The 23,906-nt window shown below is 40.7% G+C and overlaps 1 protein-coding gene across 1 annotated transcript; it reads left to right on the forward strand.

Moving 5' to 3' along the window:
* Positions 1-16,169: 16,169 nt before the first annotated feature.
* Positions 16,170-22,344, forward strand: LOC113771251. Its single transcript, XM_027315853.1, is given in 3 exon segments — positions 16,170-18,580; positions 18,974-19,403; positions 19,405-22,344. Coding segments are annotated over 3 exon segments (5,781 nt in total).
* Positions 22,345-23,906: the final 1,562 nt, after the last annotated feature.

Raw genomic sequence — 23,906 nt, forward strand, 5'->3', positions numbered from 1 at the left:
CGTCTCGATCCAGAAGCGGACTCGGTCGGGCGATTAGGGACTTGGGTGAACGTTTGGTATACTCGAGTATTACCCTGTAGGTTGGTGGAGACTGGCCAACGGCCAGGACGGGGGTGAATGAATGAATGAATGAACGAACGATCGAACGAGGGTTATTGATAAACGAAAAATGCAGTTTCAAATGATTGGAGGAATAAGGGGAAATGTCAGGAGAACGAATGAACGAAATAACGAATTGCTCCTTGTGAGCCGTATCCTTTTAATGAATGTGTTACTATCGCTTTCCATTGTAAATGTTTCTTGAATTATTGATACTCCATGTTTAATGTATTGGATTGATTATCTGATTATGTATTCGGAACCTCACTGGGCTTTTAGCTCATCCCTTTAGTTTTGTTTTCCTTACAGGGGAAGGCGAGCGAGGACGTGAGCTTGAGATAGACTAGCCAATCTAGTTTTGTTTCTTTTGTAGTGGTTCTCGCCTAGTGCTTGGCACGGGCTGGACGTATGAAGGATTGAGAACCCTTGTATATTTGATGTTTATATTCTCTTTTGGGTTGGCAATGTATATAAGTTCCGCTTTAAGTTTGGATCAATGCCCTATTTATTCTTGTGATTTATTTCAATTTTTAATTGAGGACTGTAGCGAACGACTGAGTCCCGGCGAGAGCTGGGCAGGCGGCCCGCCGAACCCTCTGGTACGCCTTAGGGGGAGGTGGGGTCGTTACACCGCTAACCCCTTTGGTTCGCCTTAGGGGAAGGTGGGGCTGTCACAGAGAGCCCCGATCCTGTTTGTTAAAATGAAAGATGGGAGTTTAAGGTTATGTATAGATTACCGAGGCTTGAATGATGTCATTATTAAGAATAAGTACCCATTGCCCCACATCGATGAATCGTTTGACCAATTGCAAGGGGCGGTAGTATTCTTGAAGTTGGATTTGAGACAGGGTTATTATCAATTGAGGATTTTGGAGAAAGATATACCCAAGACTGCTTTTAACTCGAGATATGGGTATTTTGAATTTGCCGTGATGCCATTTAGGTTAACCAATGCACCGGCTACTTTTATGGATTTGATGCACAGGGTCTTTAAGCCTTATCTGGACCAATTTGTGGTGGTGTTTATTGATGATATATTGGTGTACTCTAAGAATGAGGAGGATCACGAGAAACACTTGAGAATTGTTTTGCAAACTCTGAGGGAACACCAACTATATGCTAAGTTTAGCAAGTGTGAGTTTTGGTTGAAAGAAGTGACATTCTTGGGACACATAATTTCTAAGGATGGGATTAAAGTAGATCTAGTTAAAGTGGAAGCTGTTTCAAAGTGGAACGACCGGAAAACCCTACTGAGGTTCGAAGTTTTATAGGGTTAGCAGGGTATTACCGGAGATTTATCCAGAATTTTTCTAGAATTGCTGGACCCATGACTGAGTTGACCAAGAAGAGTGAAAAGTTTATATGGAGTCCTAAGTGTGAAGAGAGTTTCCAAGAGTTAAAAAGACGTTTGACGAGAGCGCCTTTGTTAGCTCTACCGAATGGAAAAGATAGCTTTGTGGTCTACACAGATGCTTCCAAGGAAGGCTTGGGATGTGTTTTAATGCAAAATGACAAAGTGATAGCATATGCCTCTAGGAAATTGAAACCGCATGAAGGAAATTACCCGACTCAAGACTTGGAGTTAGCGGCAGTAGTGTTTGCTTTGAAGAAGTGGAGACATTACCTATATGAAGTAACATTTGAGGTTTTTACTGATGACAAGAGTCTTAAGTATTTGTTTTCTCAAAAGGAGTTGAATTTGAGGCAACGTAGATGGATGGAATTTTTGGAAGACTATGATTGCACGATAAAGTACCATCCAGGAAAGGCCAATGTAGTGGCCGATACTTTAAGTCGTCAAGTGCAAGTGGCTGGATTGATGATTAAGGAATTGCACTTGTTAGAAGAAGTTAGTTATTGGAATCCTCGACTGGAACCGAGGACAGTAATTCTTGGGAACATTGTAGTGAATTCCACTTTGTTAGAACGTATTAAAGAAGCTCAGGAGAAGGACATCGAGATGTAAAAGTGGTTGGAAAATATCAAAAAGGGAGAAAAATCGGATTTTAACTTGGGAACGAATGGTATATTGAGATTTCGGAATCGAATAGTAGTGCCAAAGGATGAAAGGCTTAAGAAGGAAATCTTGGAAGAGGCACACCGATCGAAGTTCACGGTACATCCTGGAGGAAATAAAATGTACCAAGACTTAAAGAGTTTGTACTGGTGGGAAAGCATGAAGAAGGAGATTGCCCAATTTGTCCAGACCTGTTTGATTTGTCAACTGGTTAAAGCTGAACATCAGAAACCATCAGGACTTTTCCAACATTTGGAAATACCCGAGTGGAAATGGGAGACCATCACTATTGATTTTGTATCGGGGTTACCCAGGACACAAAGAGGCCATGATGCTATTTGGGTGATAGTGGATAGACTGACCAAATCAGCTCATTTTCTGCCGATTAATATGAAATACCCATTGGAGAAATTAGCTAAGTTGTACTTGGATGAGATTATCAGGTTACATGGAACACCTGTAAGTATCATGTCCGATAGAGATCCAAGATTTGTTTCGAGGTTCTGGCAAAAGATGCAGGAAGTGTTGGGAACTAAATTGAATTTTAGTACTACTTACCATCCCTAAATCGATGGAAAATCTGAGAGGACGATTCAAACCCTTGAGGACATGTGTTTTGGATTTTGGGGAGAGTTGGAGTAAGTATTTAACTTTGGTAGAATTTGCCTATAACAATAGCTTCCACTCTTCTATTCAAATGGCTCCGTATGAAGCACTTTATGGTCGAAAGTGTAGGTCTCTGATTTGTTGGGATGAAGTAGGTGAACGAAAAATCTTAGACCCGACTACAGTGCCTTGGATTGAGGAAACTAATGAGAAAGTAAAGTTGGTACGCCAGAGGATTCAGACCACTCAAAGTCGTCAAAAGAGTTATGCAGATAATCGGAGGAAGGAGTTAGAATTTGCGGTTGGAGATCTAGTATTTCTTAAGATTACACCTCTGAAAGCAAGTTTAATGTCTAAGAAGGGAAAGAAGTTACAACCGAGGTTTGTAGGACCTTATAAAGTTATTCAACGCGTGGGAAATGTAGCGTAGATGTTGGAATTGCCACCGAGTCTGTCTCGGATTCATAATGTGTTCCACGTATCCATGCTTAAGAAATATCATCCAGACCCTTCTCACATTTTGCAACCGGAAAGTATTGAGATTGATGAGACTTTGACCTATGAGGAGAAACCGGTAAAGCTTCTGGATAAGAAGGTGAAAGAATTGAGGAATAAGCGGATACCTTTAGTAAAAGTTCTTTGGAGGAACCACGGGCTAGAGAAAGTGACCTGGGAAGTTGAAGAGGCAATTCGAGGAAAATATCCAGACCTGTTCACCAATCAAGGTATAATTTCGAGGACGACATTCTCTTAAGGGGGAAAGGATGTGAGCACTCGCAAATTTTCTTATTTTAAATTCCTATTACGAGCTCATTTAGATATTTATTTGGCCGTTTACTTCAAATATTTTATTTCAACCTCTTTATACTCAATTACATTGAACTATGACCTACAAGTACATTAAAAATGCCTTGATTCAAAAATTTATTTTTGAAAGCTCGTTTAGAGTGAATAGTGGATACGCGTTTGGAGACAATAATCGAATCGAGGATACAATAAGCTTGGAAAATTGGAGACTTACACATTAATCTTGAAATAGATATTTTTTTATGTTTAAGTGCTCAAGTGTTAGTTGGTTATACTATCGTTAAAAGAATTTATTAGAAATTTCACTCTATCGCGCATAAATCGGAAGTACGCGTTTTCGCGCGCGCGATTAATTGAGGGACTTAAGACCTTTATTTTGGGGCTATTAAGAATGAATAATAATAGTATGAATGGAAGTGCATTAGAGGTTTAGTGCACCATTGAAACAAACTCGAGAGGAATCGAGCACGAAACCCGCGCGTACGTACGCGGAGGGAGAGTTGAATTTTGAACACTTTTGAACCACACATTTAAGCTTCTCAAGGAAGCCTCATTTGCAACAAAACACTCTCCTTTCTCTCTCTCTAACAGCCAGCCATCTTCAAGGAGAAAACAACCAAAATCTTCATCAATTCTTGCTTCATTTCTTCATCAAATCCCTCCAAAATTTACGCACAACTTGCAAACCACTTGGAGATCAACTTAAGCTAGGCAAGGAGCTTGTTTATCACGGTTTTCTTGGGCTTAAGGTGACCAAAAATTTCTGCTCTAGCCATCTAAGGAGGTAAATGATGATCAACCACTTGAATATTGGTTTATATAAGTTGTATTGCACTTGTGAGCTCATAGATTCATATGGGTAGCTTTATATTATTGAAAATCTTTTGAGTGGGCTTTATGAAATCCCACAATGGCTTGATAAACTGATTTGATGAGATTTGATGTTATTTATGTTGGATTAGTGCTTAATCTAGTGAAAATAAGTTGTGTTGTGAAAGAAAACTCAAAGGAAGTGAGATGAGCAAAAGTGACGATTCTGCCCCTGTTTTACCATGACCATTAGTGCAATTTTTTGTAGTTCAATTGACTTGATTTTGATGTAAATATGTTGTGTGGGTTGTGTGGAAAGTTTCCACCAAAAATCATCCAAATTGGTTGGCCAAAAGCTGAGATTTCGAAAATGTAGCAAAACTGGAAACGTAACCAGAGCCTCTCTGGCAGTGGTTTTGTTTCGACCATAACTCTTTTCTACGATGTCTAAATCGAGTGCCGTTTGTGGCATTAGAAACTAGACACATCCAGTTTTCCAAAGGTATAAAATACATGCCCTAATTCCACCTGAGTGAGCCGTACTAACCTTGTAAAGTTGCCTGTTCTGTTTCTCGTCTGTACTGAAAGGCCTGTTTTGAGCTGCGACTTGATGCTCAAATATGAGCTAGTTGTGGATAGACTTTTAAAACAATTCCTTCTGAGAAATTGTACCCTTATGAATTTAGGTTTTAACACCACTGACCACGCTCAATTCTGAGTTGAATTGAGTGAGTTGTGGCCGAATTTCAGAGCTGTCTTCGTGAAAGAAAACCCTAATTCTGGACTGATTTATAGGTAATCTTGATTTGGGACTTGTTATTCGAAATCCTTGGTGTTAATCACCTATCGAACGTATTTTGGATGTTTCCTACACTTTGTCTTCATAAATGAATCAAGTTCGAGGAATTTTCATTGGCCAAATGTTTGAGAAAAGAAAAACGAAATTGCAAGGCAGATTTGCCTTAGCAAATTGTGAAACTTTAATGGGTTTGTTAGCCGACTTCCCGAATGAACTTTTACATGAAATTTGACATAGGAATAGCCCTTATATGGTACTACAATCATACCAAATTTGATGCCATTCCAAGTCCATTTCAATGCTCAACCAAAGATTCAAATTCTATGTTTTAAACCTGGAAAATGGTCTAACCGTCCCAACTTTTGGGTAACTTTGAGCCGCCATATCTTGGTGCTCAAAACTTCAATTCTTGTTCCTCTTGTTTTGTTTTAAACTTTGATTGTAACTCTAATTGAGTTCCAAATTTCAGAGGCTAGCTCGGATTGTATGAATTTTTCGGAATTTCCAATTTGGCCAAAAACCAACCCCAAAAACTGCCTTAGTATTCAAAACAGCATTTTGAACCAAAATTTGAATGTCTTCCATTTGGAATCATGGAAAACTGTCTTGTAGAAACTTTTAGTACTTTGGAAGCAGTTTCCAACGGTACCAAGTTTTCCAATTTTGGACTGACAGAGAGTGAGGTATGATTTTTCAAAGATCACTCGATAAATCTGAAATTTCCGAACTTAAAGGAAATTGAAGGTTGCGAACTCTCTATTTTCCTTTGATATTGCTAGACTGTTTTACACTTGATTTTAAAGATGAAAAATAGATTTCGCTTGTGTTTTAAAACCCCATATTTGAGTCTCGATTTACGAGTAATTAAGGCTCATTTTCGTGAAATTTTCTTAGATTGTACAAGTGTGCAATCTTCCTTGATAACTGGGATTTACAAGTGATAGTTCATGTTTAGGCACTCAAGAGGACCTTCAAGAGAATCTCACGGGAGACGCCTAAAACAAACGCTTCTACTTGCTTCTTGATTACTTGGTGAGTGTCAAGTGTATGAGTACTTGATACATGCTTAACTATTATAGATGATTAGATATTTTGAAAATGGAGTCGAATGTGTACTTTACAACACTCGTTCTCATTTGAAATGAATGAATCATGAATGACTTGATTGAATGAATTGAATGATTGAAATATATTGAATGCTTGAATGAAATGAAATGGTATGCAATGGGTGCATATGTCGTTGGAGTGAATCTCCTCGACTCACAAATGAACATGGGGGACGCCCAACTCTCACTGGCCAACCTTGGACTCGAGGCGGCATGGGCTTGGTCGGGCTCCTTGGTGAACCATGAGAAAAAGTAAGCTTGACCTAGTGAGAGGTCTTGCTTGGCATACTCGAGTAGTATCGCCTCAAACAAATGACAGGCGGGCTCGGTGTAGGGGTATGAAATGGTGAACGGGGACATGATAAGTGAGGTTCTACGGATTTTAACCTACCCGATTGACTGAGTGTCAACTCGTGGAGGTTGTTTATCGTGCAAGTGGAAAATAGCTCCTGAGAGCTCCTATATCCTTGAATTGTTTCTGTTTATTTTTCTGGCTCGAATTGTCATGTACTTGAATATTATTGTTTACTCGTTAATTGGGATTGTTACTTGGACAATGTGCTTGCATGTGTGTTCTTGGCCTCACGAGCGATTGCTCACCCTGTAGATTTGTTTTTCTTAACAGGAATGGGTATGGTGTGATACTTGAAGAAACCCTTGGGATGTACTTTTGTATTAGGTTTCAATGTAATTGACTAGACATCTTGGTTGTTGTATATTTTGGGAATCGATGTATCTTTTGAGAACCCGAGGTAAGGATTGGATGATTGTTATATATTGTTAAGCTCGAATGTTTCCTCACTTTATTACTTTACTTCGTGGTAATGGCTAGTATTGTGTTAAGCTTGAATAGAATTTGTACCTGTAGACACCAAATTTTAAATAATTTGTATGTTGCATCCTGTTCATGATTTTTGTTTTGGATTGTTTGCATTTTAGTTCATTGTTGTTTGTTTGGCATTTTTAGTTGTTATTTTATTTTAGTTTTATTTTGTCCTTTTATTTTTATCTATTTCATTTGCTATTTTTTTTTATATATTAGTTTTATTCATTTTTTTAGTTTTTAGTTTTTAGTTTTTTTAAGTTTTAAGTTTAACATAGAGTTTCTAGGAAAAGAAAGAATATGTTTCAAACGTTTTTGTTTTATTCATTGCTTTCTTGAAGAAAAAGGAAAAGAAAAAAAAAGCAAAGAAACAAACGATGAAAGTGGAAAATAAAAATGAAAGCGAAAAATAGAAAATAGCAGTTTTGCCGCTTATTATTTTTGGTTTATTCATTTTCACTTGATGATTAAGTAAATTATTGTTTTTTTACTTTATTTTACCATTTCATCTATTAATTCGGAAAAAACAAGAGGAAAAAGAAAAAAGATAATTAGCGTTGGCATTTCATTTTACTTTAGCTTTTCTTCATTAAGTTTTCTTTTATTATTATGTATTTTGTTAATTAATTATCAATGTTAATCAATTAGTTTTCTTTAAAAAATAAAAAAAAAAAAGAAAAGAAAATTTTTGTCGCAGCATGCACGCTGCAATTTTTTGCAGCGTGCAAAGGACGGCCAGGCTTGCCCTTTGGAGGGCTGGATGTGAGGGCCTGTCCTTGTCCCTCATCCTCACCTTTCAAGCAAGGGTTTAGGAGTTTTGGAAGTCGATATAAATAGACAAGGGAGGTCAGCCGCAAGGGGTTTTGGGAGAGAGAAAATAGAAGGAACGGCAAAAAGAAAAACTGAGAGCTGAGGGATTGAGAGTAGGGACAGCGAGAGAAAAACTGAAAGAGAGAGCTGGGGTTAGGGGTGGTAGGAAGAAAAAGGGCTTAGAAGATCCAAGAAAGCGAGAGAGAGAATCGGGGAGGCAAAAGGGGGCGGCTGAGAAGAAAAATCTGGAGCGGCTAAGAGGGAGGAAAGGATACGGCGGAGAGCAAGGAGGAACTGCCAACCCTCACGCCATTTAGCAGCTGCGGACCTTCATCAAGAAAAGCTCGCGTACTGTAAGTGGTTCTTCTTTTCTTTCTTTCAGTACCTTGAAGCTTTCAGGCATGAATTTGTATGTGGGTTATTATGTGTATTCTGAATATGTGTGATGGAAAACCTATGAATCCAAAAAGCTGTTAACTTTCATGTTTTTCTTTCCTCCGTAAGCAGCATGCCCATGATCCGTGAGTTGCAAATTCATTCCTAGTGTCTTGTTTTTCTTTTTTTTACGATTTGGGTTTAGGAAGATTAACAAGGGTCTGCCGCAACAGGCCTTGACTTTGTTTTGTTTTGTTACAGCGGTTTTTTAAAAAGACAACCTCTTTGGTCTGCTGAAATTTTTCTGGAGTAGATTAAATTGTCTCTTGGGTGTTTGTTTGTTGTTAGATAGTATCCCATGTGTGTTAGCTACCATTGTTAAATAGCAAAGTGTGGAGTATTTTTGGATTGCCACAAGTAGCTAAAAGCTGTTGCAGCCGTGACTTTCCCCCCTGCTTGATTAAGTTTTGCCCTGTTGGGATTTGGATACTATGACAGCAGACCGTAACCTGCCATTTGCTGCTTTGCCTGTCACTGCATCTTGATACATTAGTTGAAGTGTGGTGTTGTCTTTGCTACGTTTTTTTTGGTTCCTTCACTGCAAAACAGATATCTGGAAAATGTGTGTGCATGTTTAATTTGTGTTAAGGACAAGGAATGGAATGATTCAGTGCTGGTTTGGGGTGTTTGAAGTCTAAAAAACACTTGCATCGCATTCCCTGCTTGCTGGAAAATAAACCATCAGGTCACTAAGCCATTTTGCATGCATTTTTCCAGAATTCTGCATTAGTCCTTTCCATGCCTGAGTTCCCTCCTATGTCCTTGCTTGTTGGGATATCCAATTCATGTCTTGCTTGTTGGTTTACTTGGGTTAATGCATATGCTTGGCATAAATCTGGTTGGTCGAAAGTTTCTTGAAGTTGCGGCAATATTGCAGTCTAGAAAATGCAGAAATGTTTTTGATGTTTGCGACTTGGTTTTGATTGGTTTGGGTCAGATTTTAGCATGAATATAGATCATTTCTGATGTATTTTGAATCTAAAAGTTTATTGGAAATTCATGGTATGAAGTTGCTGAAGTCACCAAGTTTAAAAATTCCTCCTTTCAAAAAACGCAGCAAGCAAAGGCTGCTGCATTTTTCTTTTCTCTGCCATGTTTCTTTTCCCTTGATTACTAGTTGAGTTTTGCACTCCAGTGTCATGTTTGATCGTGTGTTGGAGGGAAGCAATGGAAGGTTGGGTGTTGAGTTTGAATGTTTAAACATCTGAAATGCTTGAGCTGGAAAATGGATTTCAGATTGCTGTCACTCTGCATGAATGTCTGTCCAGAATTTCTGTAATGCATTAGCTCCTTTATTGTTCTTGTTTTGTTTGGAGTTAAAGTTAAGTAGCTTGTTGATTAGTTAGAGTTATGATGTTGGTTTGAGAAATATCCAACCAAAGCCATGTAGTTGAATCAAAAATCTGGTTTGCATGATAAGCTTTGACTGGAAAAGAAAATTGCGTCAAGCTTCATCCGCTGCTGCTAAGAGTCTTTTGTTGCTGGAATGATTTCCAATTTGTTGTACCAGATTTGCATACAAAACATCTTCATTTTGGCTCTTACATGTATGATGAATTTGGTAGGAACTTGAAGTTGGACTTTGTTTTGAGAGTTTTGTCTTGTTTCCTTAGAAAAGCTGGCATGCAAAGTGTAAAGGCTTCAAAGCCTAAGAAAATATTTGCAGAAGTCTTCTTCACGTGAGGTTGCATGGTTTTTGCATGGAAAATAACTTCCAAAAATGGCACTCCAACCCCTTGGCTTTCATCTAATGCTTCCATGGCCCAATTATTTGGAAAGCTTAATTAATTTTGTCCCCCTAACATGCCATTTCCTCTTTAATACATCTTGATTTGTTTTGGGTGGATACTTAAGGGGTTGTAGAATGAATTTGAAGGGTCTAATAATTTCTTTTTCCTAGATTTGTAGTTAATTTGATTTTTCTTGGATTCCTTGGCATTTTGTTGCTTAGATACTAGTGAATTGCTCCTCATTTACCTTTTTGTGAGTTTTCTCGTTTGATTTGGTATTGTCTCACCTTAGATTCTTAATTTTATTTTTATGTTTTTTTTAGCCCCTTAGTGTTTATAAAAATAAATTGGCCCTTTAAACCTCTTTAATTTTGTCAATTGGGTCTTTGTTTGTCTTAATTGGTTGAGTACGAGTAGTTTACTTTCCTTGGAATACCTCAAGTGATTCAATTTGGTGTTTATTTCCATTTTCTCTGATTTATTTGATAATTTAAGTGGTGCCTTGACCTTTTTATTATTTTGGAGGGTAAATTAGTAACTTCACCTCATTAGGGCGTCAATTCAAGGGAGGTACACTCTATCCCTCATTTGCACTTCATTCGACCCTACGTGCTCCTATGTGTTATGTGAATATGCCTGTCTACTTCGCTTTCCTTACCTCCTTGCATGCATTTTTACTTTTATTTAAATTTTGTGGGGTATGTGTACACCTCTTGGCTTGTAATAGATAGGGCTTGGCGAGCAATTTGGTCCATTTACCCTTTCCCCTTTATGTTTTTATGGGGTATGTGTACACCTCTTGGCTTGTAATAGATAGGGCTTGGCGAGCAATTTGGTCCATTTACCCCTTCCCCTTTTGTTTTAGTTAGTGAATGTAATAGGTTCATTAGCTTGGTTGCATGCCTACGTGTTAAGTGTTACTCGCTTTATTAGGCTCTTGCATCTAGTCGAGCATGCTAATTGTTATGTGCTATGTGTCTATAGGTGTTTGGCATGTCTAATCGCTTTCCATAGCTATGAATGAATGTGATGGATGAATGTACGTCACCACACTAGTCCAATGCTAGTTGTGGCTCATATTTTCATTAGGAATTCATAGAAAGGGCTAGTCCAACGCTAGACCCAATAGGATTTTTCCTTTGTTTTTCATTAATGCATTATTTGCCTGTTCACTACATATCATGCATTTTCCCTTAGTTTTATCATCTGGCATGCTCCTCGATTCCCCTTTTCCCTCACTTTAGATCTCGCATCTCATACTGGTTAGGGTACATTTGCCTGAAGAGTCCCCTTCTGATAAGGGAAACGAGCGAGTGTGGCTACTCGATAGCCTTAGCACGCTAGTATATTCTCTCTATCAAAGGGCAAATTGAGTCACGATTTAGGTCTCCCCGTACCCAATATGCATGAATTCCCTAGGCTCATGCATTCTCAATCCACTCTATCATTGCACTTTCACTTTTGTCACACATGCACCTTTTTATCACTTTCACTTGCACACGAACACTTTTTTTCACTTGCACACAAACACTTTTTCATCTTCATTTGCACACCGACACTTTCGCACTTTTCTTTAAATTGCATACATGCATTTTGCCCACTAGCACTTGGAGTATATTTTATACATTCAAGGACATTTTCTTTGCACACTTCCACTCACACTATTGTTTTTATTACTTTTTTCACACAAACGCACATTTTTCATGGCATGCATTCATCCACTCATTTTTCACGTCATTTAGGTTTAGGTGTGACCTCTCCAAAAGGATCATTGTTGGGCTTCACAATTAATGTGATTGGCATCACTCAACCTTTGAAGAGAAATTTCCCCCATGTCCCCCTAGGTCTAGGTTTTTGCATTCATATAGACATATCCAATACGCGATACATACCTTGGGTAGAAAAATTAGGAAAAATTGGTTTAAGTCACGCAACTAGCCTTGGCTAGGTCGAAGGGGTGCCTTGGATTTTTATCCTTGCCTTCCCCTTCGTCAAATGTGACCCCCGATCCCTCTTTTGGTTACGTAGACCCAAAAAGTTCTTTAAAAGGGTTTATTTACTTTTTTCATTCAAAAATCATTTTTGGGTGACTTGGTACACCCTAACTCGATACCAAGTGGCGACTCCATTTTCATTAAAAAAACCCTTTTTGAACTTCACTTGGCCAAATCGTCGCATTCTTAAGTCCCATGGCCTTTTACTTTTCATTTCGCACACGTTCACATGTATATCACACACACACTCACACCACACACCACACATCATTCAAAAAGTGGGGCGCGACAGTTGGCGACTCCACTGGGGACTTCCTAAGTGGGTCCAAGCATTTGACTTAGCCATTCGTTTCCTTTTTCTACCCTTTTTATGTATAGCATTTGGATATTAGGGTTGCATTTTTCCTTTTTAGGATTTTTGTCTCACGTACGTCTCAAACTACTCCCTCGCTCCCGAATGTATGATTGGTTGATTGGATGTATGTTTACTTGTTTATCTCGCGCTTGCATTGCATTTGGGGGGGGGTGTGTGTCACCTTTAGAGCCCCGCGTGGTTCTCAACCCCTTCCCTCAAAATAGGGGAACACTTCATACGTGCACGTTTACTTGCTTTATCCCATTTTATTTTATTTTCGTGGGCTCTTTCCCACACCGCCTTGTAGGACTAGGAATGGTTTCTCTGGGTATGTGGATGGTGTGCTTTGCGCCCATAGCAATACCTAGGGGACCGCTCGAGCCACCGACCGAGGGTCTTGGGATTGATGACCCATTCCCTTAGGTCTGAAGGCTTGGGGACCTTTTAAGCCTTATCGAGTCTAGTCGCATTAGTGAACCCCAACCTCATGCATCCATGTTAGTATTTCCCTAGGATAGAGTCAGCTTCACCCTTTTTTAAGTACATTAGGCACGAGGGAAGGGGGTTCCGCCCCTTTTACTTGTTTTATTGTATTTCTTTTCTGCTCCCAATGTGTTATGTGTACTATCAACTGCACTAACCATTTCATTGTTTTCTTGATCTGCATTCATGTGCCTTAGTAATAAGAGGCCCCTTTGGCACTCTTCTAGCGACTTACCTATTAAATAACTCGCATGTTTAAACTCCAGTTTTTTTTTTTTGCAGTTAGCTTTCAATAAATACATGTCATTTTTAGACCTTTTCCCCGTTGCATTATTTATATCCTCTAGGCCATATTTGTCACATGTTTATATCGCTTTAATAAATAGCATCATGCATTAAAATTTAGAAGGAATGCCAATTAGGCAATTTCCATATTAGGGAAGCCAACCCTCATCCCATGGGTATTTAACCCTATTTTTGGGATTTGCACGTTTACATTTTGCAAGTTTAACCTAAGGGGTAAAATCCCAAGGTAATGGTATCTAAGTGAATTTCCTGACCAGATGACGCAGTGTCGAATGCTCAACCAAGTTCCCCGAGAGCTGAATCAGTGGAGGAACAACCTGTCCTATGAAATTGGGGGATTATTCCAATATGTGGGACATCTACCAAGCTTGGTTGATATAATACCCAATGTATCTGCTATCCAAGCATTGATCAATTACTGGGATCCAGATGCCTCGGTTTTTCGGTTTGGAATGTGCGAACTCACCCCGACACTAGAAGAGTTAGAGGGATTGTTGCAAGTACCAGGAAAAGGCAGTCCTATGATATACCCGAGCAGAGGAACGAAAGAGCAGTTTTGCAGATTTCTGGGATTGCGAAACAATAGCTTAGACCAACACCCCGACGCTGGATCTTGTCCACTGAAGTTTCTATACGACCGGTTTGGGGAAAAGGAGTCCTTTGAACGCCATCAGATCGATTTCTTTGTAACGAAGGGGCAATGGGAGGAAAAGCGTGTGCAAGCTTTTGGTTTGGTTTTGATCAACTTGTTGCTTTTCCCTCAAAGGCATGGAAAGGTGACGTTTGCAACAATCAATATGATTCAAGGGCTTTTTCTAGGCATTCGTGGAACAACACCAACTTTGATACCCGTTGTTATAGCGGACATCTTCTCGGCCCTTACCAATTGCCAAAGGAAAGGTGGCTTCTTCTATGCTTCAAACTTGCTGCTTCAAATGTGGATCATGGAACATTTGGCGAAGAGATCACTGAACCCTTTGGGTTCTTGCCTTCCAGTTGAGAATTGGATTGATTCACATCGAGAGAGAGTCGGCCGCTACTATCGCGTGACGTTGTCAAGCCGGTTTATTGAGGAATTCAACAGTTTGACACCAGAAAAGGTACAGTGGGTTTTAGATTGGACCAAGGTTAGGGACCCTGCTTTTAGGACCACTCAACATGGCTTCATCCCTCTGGCTGGAGTCAATGGTCTAGTCGCCTATATTCCACAAAGGGTTACGAGACAGTTTGGATACCCGCAAAGCATTCCTATGGTGCAAGGGATCGAAGATCTCCGACTAAGTACGGTGACCGAGAGTCGAAGCATGGTATTAGAGGCTTGGGGAAATTTGCAAGGTCTTGAGAATCTGCCGTTGGAATTGGTAAATAAGGTGGCACCTGCAGTTATGCCTGGGTACAATGAATGGATCAGACAAAGGGTGGAACGTGATAGGGCAAGGCAGCAATCAGCATCGGCCAGTCCCGAAGAGCAAATGGAGAAGCTAAGGAAAGAGTTGGAGGAATCTCAAGCCCAGCTTATGATGGCCAACCGAGCTCTAGAAGATACTCAAGTGCAGCTGAGGAGGGAGAAAAAGAAGAGCGAGAAGCTAGAGGATGCCATAGATGCCTTTGATAGGATTAGGGAAGGAGCTCGTAAACTCAGTTTAGGGAGCTCTAGGGAATCACAAAGTACAAGTCTTTTGAGACATAGGGATTTTGTAAACATGGTTACTAAGACCATTGAAGAAGTTGTAAAGAAAGATTGAACTTTTCCACATTTTTATGAGAAGCTTTCCATTTCAAGGTTCTAAATTCACTTACAGGTTTGGGAATGGGATTTTGCCCCGAAGGTTGCATCATGCTAGGCCTACCCTTGGCACAAAAAGGGTTCCCCAAATAGGACATGCATCCGAATTGTTTGAATAATTACTAACTCATGTCTTTTTCTTTTTTCTCTTTTTGAATAAATTGCAGAAATTCAGTAATCATTGGTTTATCTAAGGGAGTTCTTTCTTCATTTCAGGTAAAGTTTCAAAATAGCTTTTCGAAAAAGCCCCATTATTACGCGATCCCGAAGTAAGGCCCAAAGGAATCGTGTAGACATGAGTACTCAACCAGAATCATCCGATAAGGCCGTTGCAACTACCCAGCCGGAAGCTGCAAGTCCTGGGGTTCAGTTGACAGAGTTACTCACAAAATTTGGGGAAATGGCATCAGAAATGGCCGCTCAGAAGAAGTTGATTGACGAGCTCGTTAGTAGCGGAGTGCAACCTGAACCTGTACCCGCTACACAACCACAATCCGAACCATTTGTTATTCCTCCATTTCAAACCACTTTGAGGGAACTTTTAACCCGCAATATGCTTTTACTCAAAATCCTCCTTTCTACCCTCCTTATGGTCAAGGGTTTCAGCCTCAAAGCGACCCAAACATGCATCAGAACCCACCAGCTTTTTATCAAACCACCGCGGAGCCCGTGGTGCCGGAGCACACTTTTCAAAATAAGCCAGAAATGGGAGAGTCGTCTGCCCAGATTAATATGAAGTTACTTAAACGTTTGGATCGTTTTGATGAATTTATCAGGAAAAGCCAAGGTTTAAGCAAGCAAGGGGTGCTGGATTACGATGATTTGTGCCTATTTCCAAACGTACAACTGCCGGAGGGGTTCAAGACTCCTAAATTCAACAAATATGATGGAACAAGCAACCCTAAAACGCACCTGCGCTTGTTTGCTAACAAGTTGGGCAAGCCAGTGGATGACGAGAATTTGCCGTTGAGATTATTTCCAGAAAGCTTAGAAGGGGATGCTCTCGATTGGTACTCCAACCTAAAGCCAGAGGAAGTGAAGACCTGGCTCGATCTGTCCAATGCCTTCATTCGACAATATGAGTATAACTGTGAGCTAGCGCCAACCCGGACTACTCTGGAAGGAACGAAAAGGAAGCCTTCTGAGGACCACAAGACCTATGCTAAGAGGTGGAGAAAGGTAGCTGCTAAGGTCGAGCCACCAATGACCGAGGATGAAATCATACGTACTTTCATAAAGGCCCATGATCCGCCGTACTTCGAAGAGATTTTCCGTATGACCGGATGTTCGTTTGCTGCAATTGTAAATAAACTTGAAGAATTTGACGACTTTGTAAGAGCTGGGAAAATTGTTAATGTATCTGCCCTGAAATCGCAAGTAGAAGCTTTGCAAGGGCGAGGAAGCAGTGAAAAGAAACCACCATTCAAAAAGAAAGAAGGAGATACAACCTTTGTTTGGAACCACAACCTTTCACCCCGACCCCGATGCCAACACAACCCAACCTACCAACAACCTTACCCTTACTACTATTCAAGCCCAAACCATGTATATACTACCAATATCCACCACCCTCGACCTCGCCCAAACTATACTAACCCACCTTCAGCCCCTTTCCAAATTTCCCAACCAAATCCACCCCAAAACCGACTTCGTCCACCATATAACCCAAGATTTCCTCCTCCAAATAGACCTGTTTACAATCATCCTCAACCTCATGAACCTTACAACCGACCCCCAAGCCGTACTTTTACCAATTTAGGTAGGCCTTTAGACCAACTGTACGACCAGTTAAAGGTCTCCGGAAAAATTGGTACAGTACCACCTCCTACCTATCCGTATGGCATGCCCGCTTGGTATAACCCGCAAGCTGTTTGCGCATATCATTCAGGGGCACCTGGGCATGCAACTTTGGATTGTAAGGCGCTAAAGCATAAAGTTCAGGATATGGTTGAGTCTGGAGAAATCGTGATCAGAAAGAGGGAGCCGCAAGGGCCAAACGTAAATCAAAACCCCTTGCCAGAGCACGTTGGGGTTATTATGGACGATGCGGAGTACGAGGAACAAATTAAGAAATTGGCAATAGAAGCTGAAGTGTTTGGGGTCACGGACCGACCGTTTGTCATAGAGTTGCCATTCGAAGAAGATAACAAGCCTTTTGTCTTAGATCTCACGCCAGCGGAGAATGAAGCTTTGAAACCAGTAGTCATCGAATTCCCGAAGCAGGAGCCCGTATTAAGTCTGCAACAAGTGCCGTGGAATTACGATGAGCCTAGCATACAGATCGGGGAAAATTCAACTGCAAAGAAGGAAGTGTCAGTAGTTACTAGATCGGGGAAGACTGTAAATCCATTTGAGACTACTACTCCAATTCAAGCCAATAGTTCTGAGCCACCCCTCAAACCAACAATTACCGAGAAAGAAGCTGTGGATTTCCTTAAACGATTCCAGAGAAGTGAATACAACATAGTGGAAAAGCTAAGCAAATCACCTGCCCAGATAACCATGTTGGACCTACTTTTCTCCTCGGACGTGCATAGGGATGCATTGATCGATGTATTAACAAGAGCTCAAATTCCGAGAGACATTTCTGTTGATAATTTTTCAAACGTGGTGGGGAGTGTATTATTCAAGAAGCAAATTGCTTTTTCTGATGATGAATTGCCGACGGAGGGCATTGGACATAATAAGGCGTTGTACATAACAGTGAGGTGCAACGGAAAAATGCTGCCTAAGGTGTTAATCGATAATGGATCCGCACTGAATATCTGTCCGTGGAGTACCTTAGAGAAACTAGGATTGCAAGACGTCAAGCTGAGGCCTTCAGGGACTATCGTTCGAGGGTTTGATGGAGCTCAAAGGGAGCCGATAGGAGAGGCAGATTTAGTAATCGAGATGGGGCCCGCCCAGTTTCAAATAACTTGCCAAGTCATGAACTTCCCGAGCATTTATAATATCTTGCTTGGAAGACCATGGATTCACAAGTCTGGGGCCGTGCCGTCTTCGTTGAATCAATTACTCAAGTTCGTGGTAAATGACAAGCTAATCACTATCTTTGCTGAAGAGGACTGCCTGGTGATCACCGATTCTGGAGTTAAAGAGGAGGGTAGTCAAAGTGTTACCATGTCCCCTCACAGCACATCCGATATAGTCTCCGTAAGTTGGATAACCACGGAGGAACAAACTCCCTCAAAAGCCAGTGTAATGATGGCCAGAGAAATGATTCGTGGAGGATACAAATTCGACAAGGGGTTGGGGCGTGAACTACAAGGGATCCTGAAGCCAGTGAAGATAGTAGAAAAGAGAGATACCTTCGGTTTGGGTTTCAGACCAACCGCCAAGGATTTCAAGGAGATGAAAGAGCGTAAAAGAGCAGAAAAGGAGGGCCGGCAAAGGGTTTTCGATATTCCACCACTGTGGTATACTTTTCCCCGGCCAACTGAAATAATCACATCAGAGGGTAATTCAACTGAAGAAATCGAGAATAGTTTGTCCCAGTTGTTCGTTGGGGCAATATTTGAAGACAATTTCCTGAGCGAGGCCGAATTTCCTGACATCCCTGAGGGGTCTATTTCTAATTGGACTGCCGAGTTCCTGCCTGTTCAGAAGGAGTTTCGGTAAATCTAGGGGGTTTGTCATTTATATGGATTCATGGAAAAGTACTTTTGCATCTGTAAATAGTTAATGAAAGCATCTTTACTTTCGGCTAAAATTTGCATATGTAAATATTGTTTCCGTTTGCTTTCTTTTGTTTTGCTTTCAATCAAAGGTTTTATGAAAATGCACAAGTTGTTCTTGACATGTTGTTGTTTATTCGTTTGTTTATATTCATATTGCTTGTTTCATTTGTTTGTTGTATGTTTATTTGCTTATTATCCCACATTCGTTAATTCTTTCAGATGGCCAAAAATAAAATTATTTGATCCTTTGGATATCACAATTCTGGAATTCGATAATGGCAATCTCTATATCACTCATGACTTGGAGGTTTGTGAATCCGAACTCCAAAGCGAGAGTGATAATGAGGAAGTATCCGATTCGTTTGCAAAGGATCTTGAACAATATGAGGAAAAACCGAAACCGAACCTGGAAGAAACAGAAAAGGTTAACATTGGAACTGAGGATGAAGTTAAGGAGGTGCAGATTAGTATTCATTTGAATAAGAGCCAGAAAAAGGAGATGCTTGAGTTCTTGACTATGTTCCAGGATGTATTTGCGTGGTCCTATGATGATATGACTGGTATTTCAACTGACGTGGTAGTGCACAGGTTACCCACAGACCCTTCTTTTCCACCCGTAAAGCAAAAACCCAGAAAATTCAAACCAGATATAAGCCTCAAAATAAAAGAGCAAATTGAAAAACAACTCAAAACCAACATTATCATTGTTTCCCATTACCCAATTTGGCTTTCAAACCCAGTCCCTGTTCCAAAAAAAGAGTGGAGAGGTGAGAGTTTGTGTTGACTATAGAGACCTTAATAAAGCCAGTCCTAAAGATGATTTCCCTCTACCAAATATTCACATTCTCTTAGACAATACTGCCGGACATGAGATTGAATCTTTTTGCGATTGTTTTGCTGGCTACCACCAAATTTTGATGGCAGAAGAGGATAGGGAGAAGACTGCTTTCATTACCCCTTGGGGTACCTTTTGCTACCGAGTCATGCCTTTCGGTTTAAAGAATGCTGGAGCAACGTATCAGAGGACCATGACAACCCTATTTCATGATATGATCCACCGGGAGATGGAGGTCTACGTGGATGACATCATAATCAAGTCTAAAAGGACGGAGGACCACTTGGATGATTTGAGGAAGCTATTTGAAAGGCTGCGAAAATACAATTTGAAGTTAAATCCTGCGAAATGCGCCTTTGGGGCACCAGCTGGTAAATTGTTGGGTTTCATCGTGAGCAAGAGAGGCATAGAGATAGATCCAGCAAAAATCAAGGCGATTCGAGATATGCCAGTGCCAAAGACTCAGAAAGACGTGAAAAGCTTCTTAGGAAAGATCAACTTTATTGGGAGGTTCATTGCCCAATTAACAGCCACATGTGAGCCGTTGTTCAAATTATTAAGAAAGAATGTGCCGTTGTACTGGAATGAGGAGTGTCAACAGGCTTTCGACAAGATTAAAGATTATTTGCTGCAGCCTCCGGTCCTGGTGCCACCCAAACCGGGCCGACCATTGATCATGTACTTGTCTGTGCTCGACGGAGCCGTAGGGTGTGTTCTGGGGCAACACGATGACTCTGGAAGGAAGGAGCAAGCCATTTACTATCTAAGCAAGAAGTTCACGCAGTACGAGGCTAATTATTCGTTCATTGAGAAGAGCTGCTGTGCGTTGGCCTGGGCGGCTCAAAAGCTGAGACATTACCTGTTGAGCCATACCACTTATCTTATTTCCCGATCTGATCCTTTGAAGTATCTCCTGGAAAAGCCGATGCTAACTGGACGTCTAGCTAAGTGGCAGATAATCCTCTCAGAGTTCGATATTGTTTTCACTTCACAGAAGGCCGTCAAGGGGCAAGCTATAGCTGATCATCTGGCGGAAAATCCAAGGGACAATGATTATCAGCCACTTCACACCTATTTCCCTGATGAAAAGATCTTATTTGTGGGCGCCACGGACGATATAAGTGAGCAAAGCCCTGAATGGCGACTTTTCTTCGATGGAGCTTCAAATTCTCTCGGAGCTGGAATTGGAGCTGTTCTGGTTTCGCCAGAAGGAAAACACTACCCTGCCGCTGCCAAATTGCAATTTGCTTGCACAAACAACATGGCTGAGTATGAAGCCTGCATTTTTGGTCTCAAAATGGCTTTAGAAATGGAAATCAAGGAGTTGGTAGCTTTCAGTGACTCAGATTTGCTCGTGCACCAAACTTTGAAGCAGTGGATAACTAAAGATTCAAAGATTTTGCCCTACCATTGTAGTTTGCTCACTTTGGCCAAGCAATTTCAAAATTTGGAGTTCAGACACCTCCCGCGAGCCCGAAACACATTTGCTGATGCTTTGGCCACCTTAGCCTCCATGATCCAGTATCCAGATGAATTGAAAATTGAACCAATCCAGATTCAACTTCAAGATAAACCTGCTCACTGTTGGGTTGTAGACAAGTCCTCCGACAAAGTTCCTTGGTATAATGATCTTAAGGAGTTTCTTAAAACTGGGTCTTACCCTCTGCATGCTGGTACAAAAGACAAGAGTTTTCTGCGTAGAATGGCTTCCAAATTTTTCTTAAATGGTGAAGTGTTGTACAAAAGAACCTCGGATTCGAACCTTTTAAGGTGCATTGATGAAGATAAAGCTCAATATATGATGAAGGAAGTGCATAGTGGCGTTTGTGGACCTCACATGAATGGCCATTTGCTAGCGAAGAAAATCATGAGAACCGGATACTTCTGGCTTACTATGGAGCATGATTGTATAGACTTTGTCCGGAGATGTATAAAATGCCAAATGCACGGTGACATTATACGCGCTCCACCCACTGAGTTGCATAGCATGACCGCCCCGTGGCCCTGTTCAATGTGGGGTATGGACGTGATTGGTACAATCGATCCTCCTGCTTCAAATGGACATCGATTTATATTGGTGGCGATTGAGTATTTTACCAAGTGGGTTGAAGCGGAATCATTCAAACATGTGACGAAGAAGATAGTTGCCAATTTCTTGAGAGATCACATCATCTGTCGCTTTGGGGTACCCGAAACGCTTATCACTGACAATGCCAAAAATCTGAACAATGACATGGTGGATGGACTATGCGAGCAATTCAAGATCAGACACCACAACTCCGCCATTTATAGGCCTCAGATGAATGGAGCCGTAGAAGCCGCGAACAAGAATTTGAAAAAGATTATTCGCAAAATGACTGAAAGGCATCGCGATTGGCATGACAAGTTGCCTTATGCACTAATGGCGTATCGGACTTCTATCCGGACATCGACTGGGGCAACGCCATATTCACTGATGTATGGAATGGAAGCTGTATTACCAGCCGAAGTTGAAATTCCTTCGTTGCGAATCCTCATGGAAGCTAAATTGGAAGAGGCTGATTGGATAAAGCAGCGCCATGAACAATTGACGTCGATCGATGAAAGGCGATTCAACGCTATCTGTCATGGTCAGTGCTATCAGAAGCGTGTGGCCCGGGCTTACAACAAAAAGGTCCATCGGCGGGCATTTGAAGAAGGTGATAAGGTACTGAAGCGGATTTTGTCGATGCAAGATGAAGCTAAAGGCAAATTTGCTCCAAATTGGCAAGGGCCGTTCATTGTCCAAAAGGTATTACCTGGCGGAGCTCTTATCTTGGCAGAAATGGATGGACGAGCATTCCCTCAACCCATCAACTCAGATATGTGCAAAAAGTTTTTCATTTGATCATGCAAATTTTCTTTAGAAATTCATGCAAATGGCGAAATGCAAGTCAGGCCATCTTCTTTTACACTTAAAAGATATTTTATCCCTACTTGTCCCCTTTGAGCCATCAGAATTGACAAAATTTTCGTTTGATAACCCCTGAGAATTGCAAACCCCACACTGGGGCAAAATTTTAATTTTGAAAGAGAGATGAGCAAAAGAAAGAAAAAAGAACCCCACACTGGGGCAAATTTAGTTTTCAAAGAAAAGTGCAAAAGTAAGGAAAATGCAATGAAGAAAATGCAAAGAGTGAAAGTCCGACCAAACTGGGGCAAATTTTTCCCGGTTTCGTTCAAAATCGGAAATGATTTCGAAATAGGGCAATCCCAGTTTATTTTACCCCTGGCATCGAATTTGCTTTCAAGCCTTAACCTTTCTGGAAAAACACCCTACCTGACCTCATTACAAAACCCAAAGTCCTGGCTTCCGTCATTTGTTGCATTTCTATTAGCAAAATTTGATAATCAACTGGCAAGTGATGTCCGTAATGCCTTCGCCAAATCTACGAGGGAAGTGCATTTTACTGATGCCTGAAACCTTTTAACTCATATTTCTGAGTCGATCATGGTCGAGATGTGTTTTTATTCTTTAGGTGAAAACCCGAAAGGGCGCCTTGTAAAAGAAAAAAGAAAAAGAAAAAAAAAAGGAAAAGAAAAAGCAAAAACAAAAAGGGTAGGGGCAACCTTGGTGAAAACCCGAAAGGGCGCCAAGGCGGGTTTTTCACAACAGACGAGCGCGAGAAGGAACAGCTGATGACCTGGTTCGTTTGGGGTTTTTCCTCATGTTTGTGATACTTTTGCCAGTATCGGATTCCGTAGCAAAATATCCAAAGTCTTGAATATGATTTTCGTTGGCTAAAATTGTATTGTTCTTTACAAATATTCTTTTGCAAAATGTATCTTTATGAACCTTTTGGTTGTTCTCAATTATTTGTGTATAACTGCTTATGATTGTCTACATTCTTTTGCATGCTCATCTTTGCCTGACATAGGAAATAATCTTGCATATACATTGATTGTTATAGGATAAATTTTCACGCCATCATTCTTTCACCATTGAATTCAAATGAATGATAAACCCAAAGGTTTGCGCAAAAATAGGGGATTCAATCATCAGTTACAGGGAGTAACATGCAACAAAGCTACCACCTGGATTGGGTAACGTGGTCAATCCGTATTTTATCAGTCTCAGAATTTGCAAAGTCACAAGTTCGACCAAGACGGATGCCGCAGAACAGAGGCAAAAATAGTACGAGACTCATGTTTACACGATTCTCAAGGCAAACCGGATCAAATAATGGTGGCAAATCCATTATTATGTATTCTTTTCTTGCAGGAACACTGCGGTCACAAAATGAAAGCGATCATTCTCTTTTTCAAATCTAAAGCAATGTTATTTGCAAAGTTGGATTATAAGGACCAACACCAGCCATCGCTTCAACTACAGAGATCCAACCTCCCTCTAGGTACCAAAAATTTGAACTACTCTCAGGTAAAAATTCAATTTTTTGTCTCAAACTTCCC

This window comes from Coffea eugenioides, chromosome 5, assembly GCF_003713205.1.
Source record: "Coffea eugenioides isolate CCC68of chromosome 5, Ceug_1.0, whole genome shotgun sequence".
Lineage (NCBI taxonomy): Eukaryota > Viridiplantae > Streptophyta > Magnoliopsida > Gentianales > Rubiaceae > Coffea > Coffea eugenioides.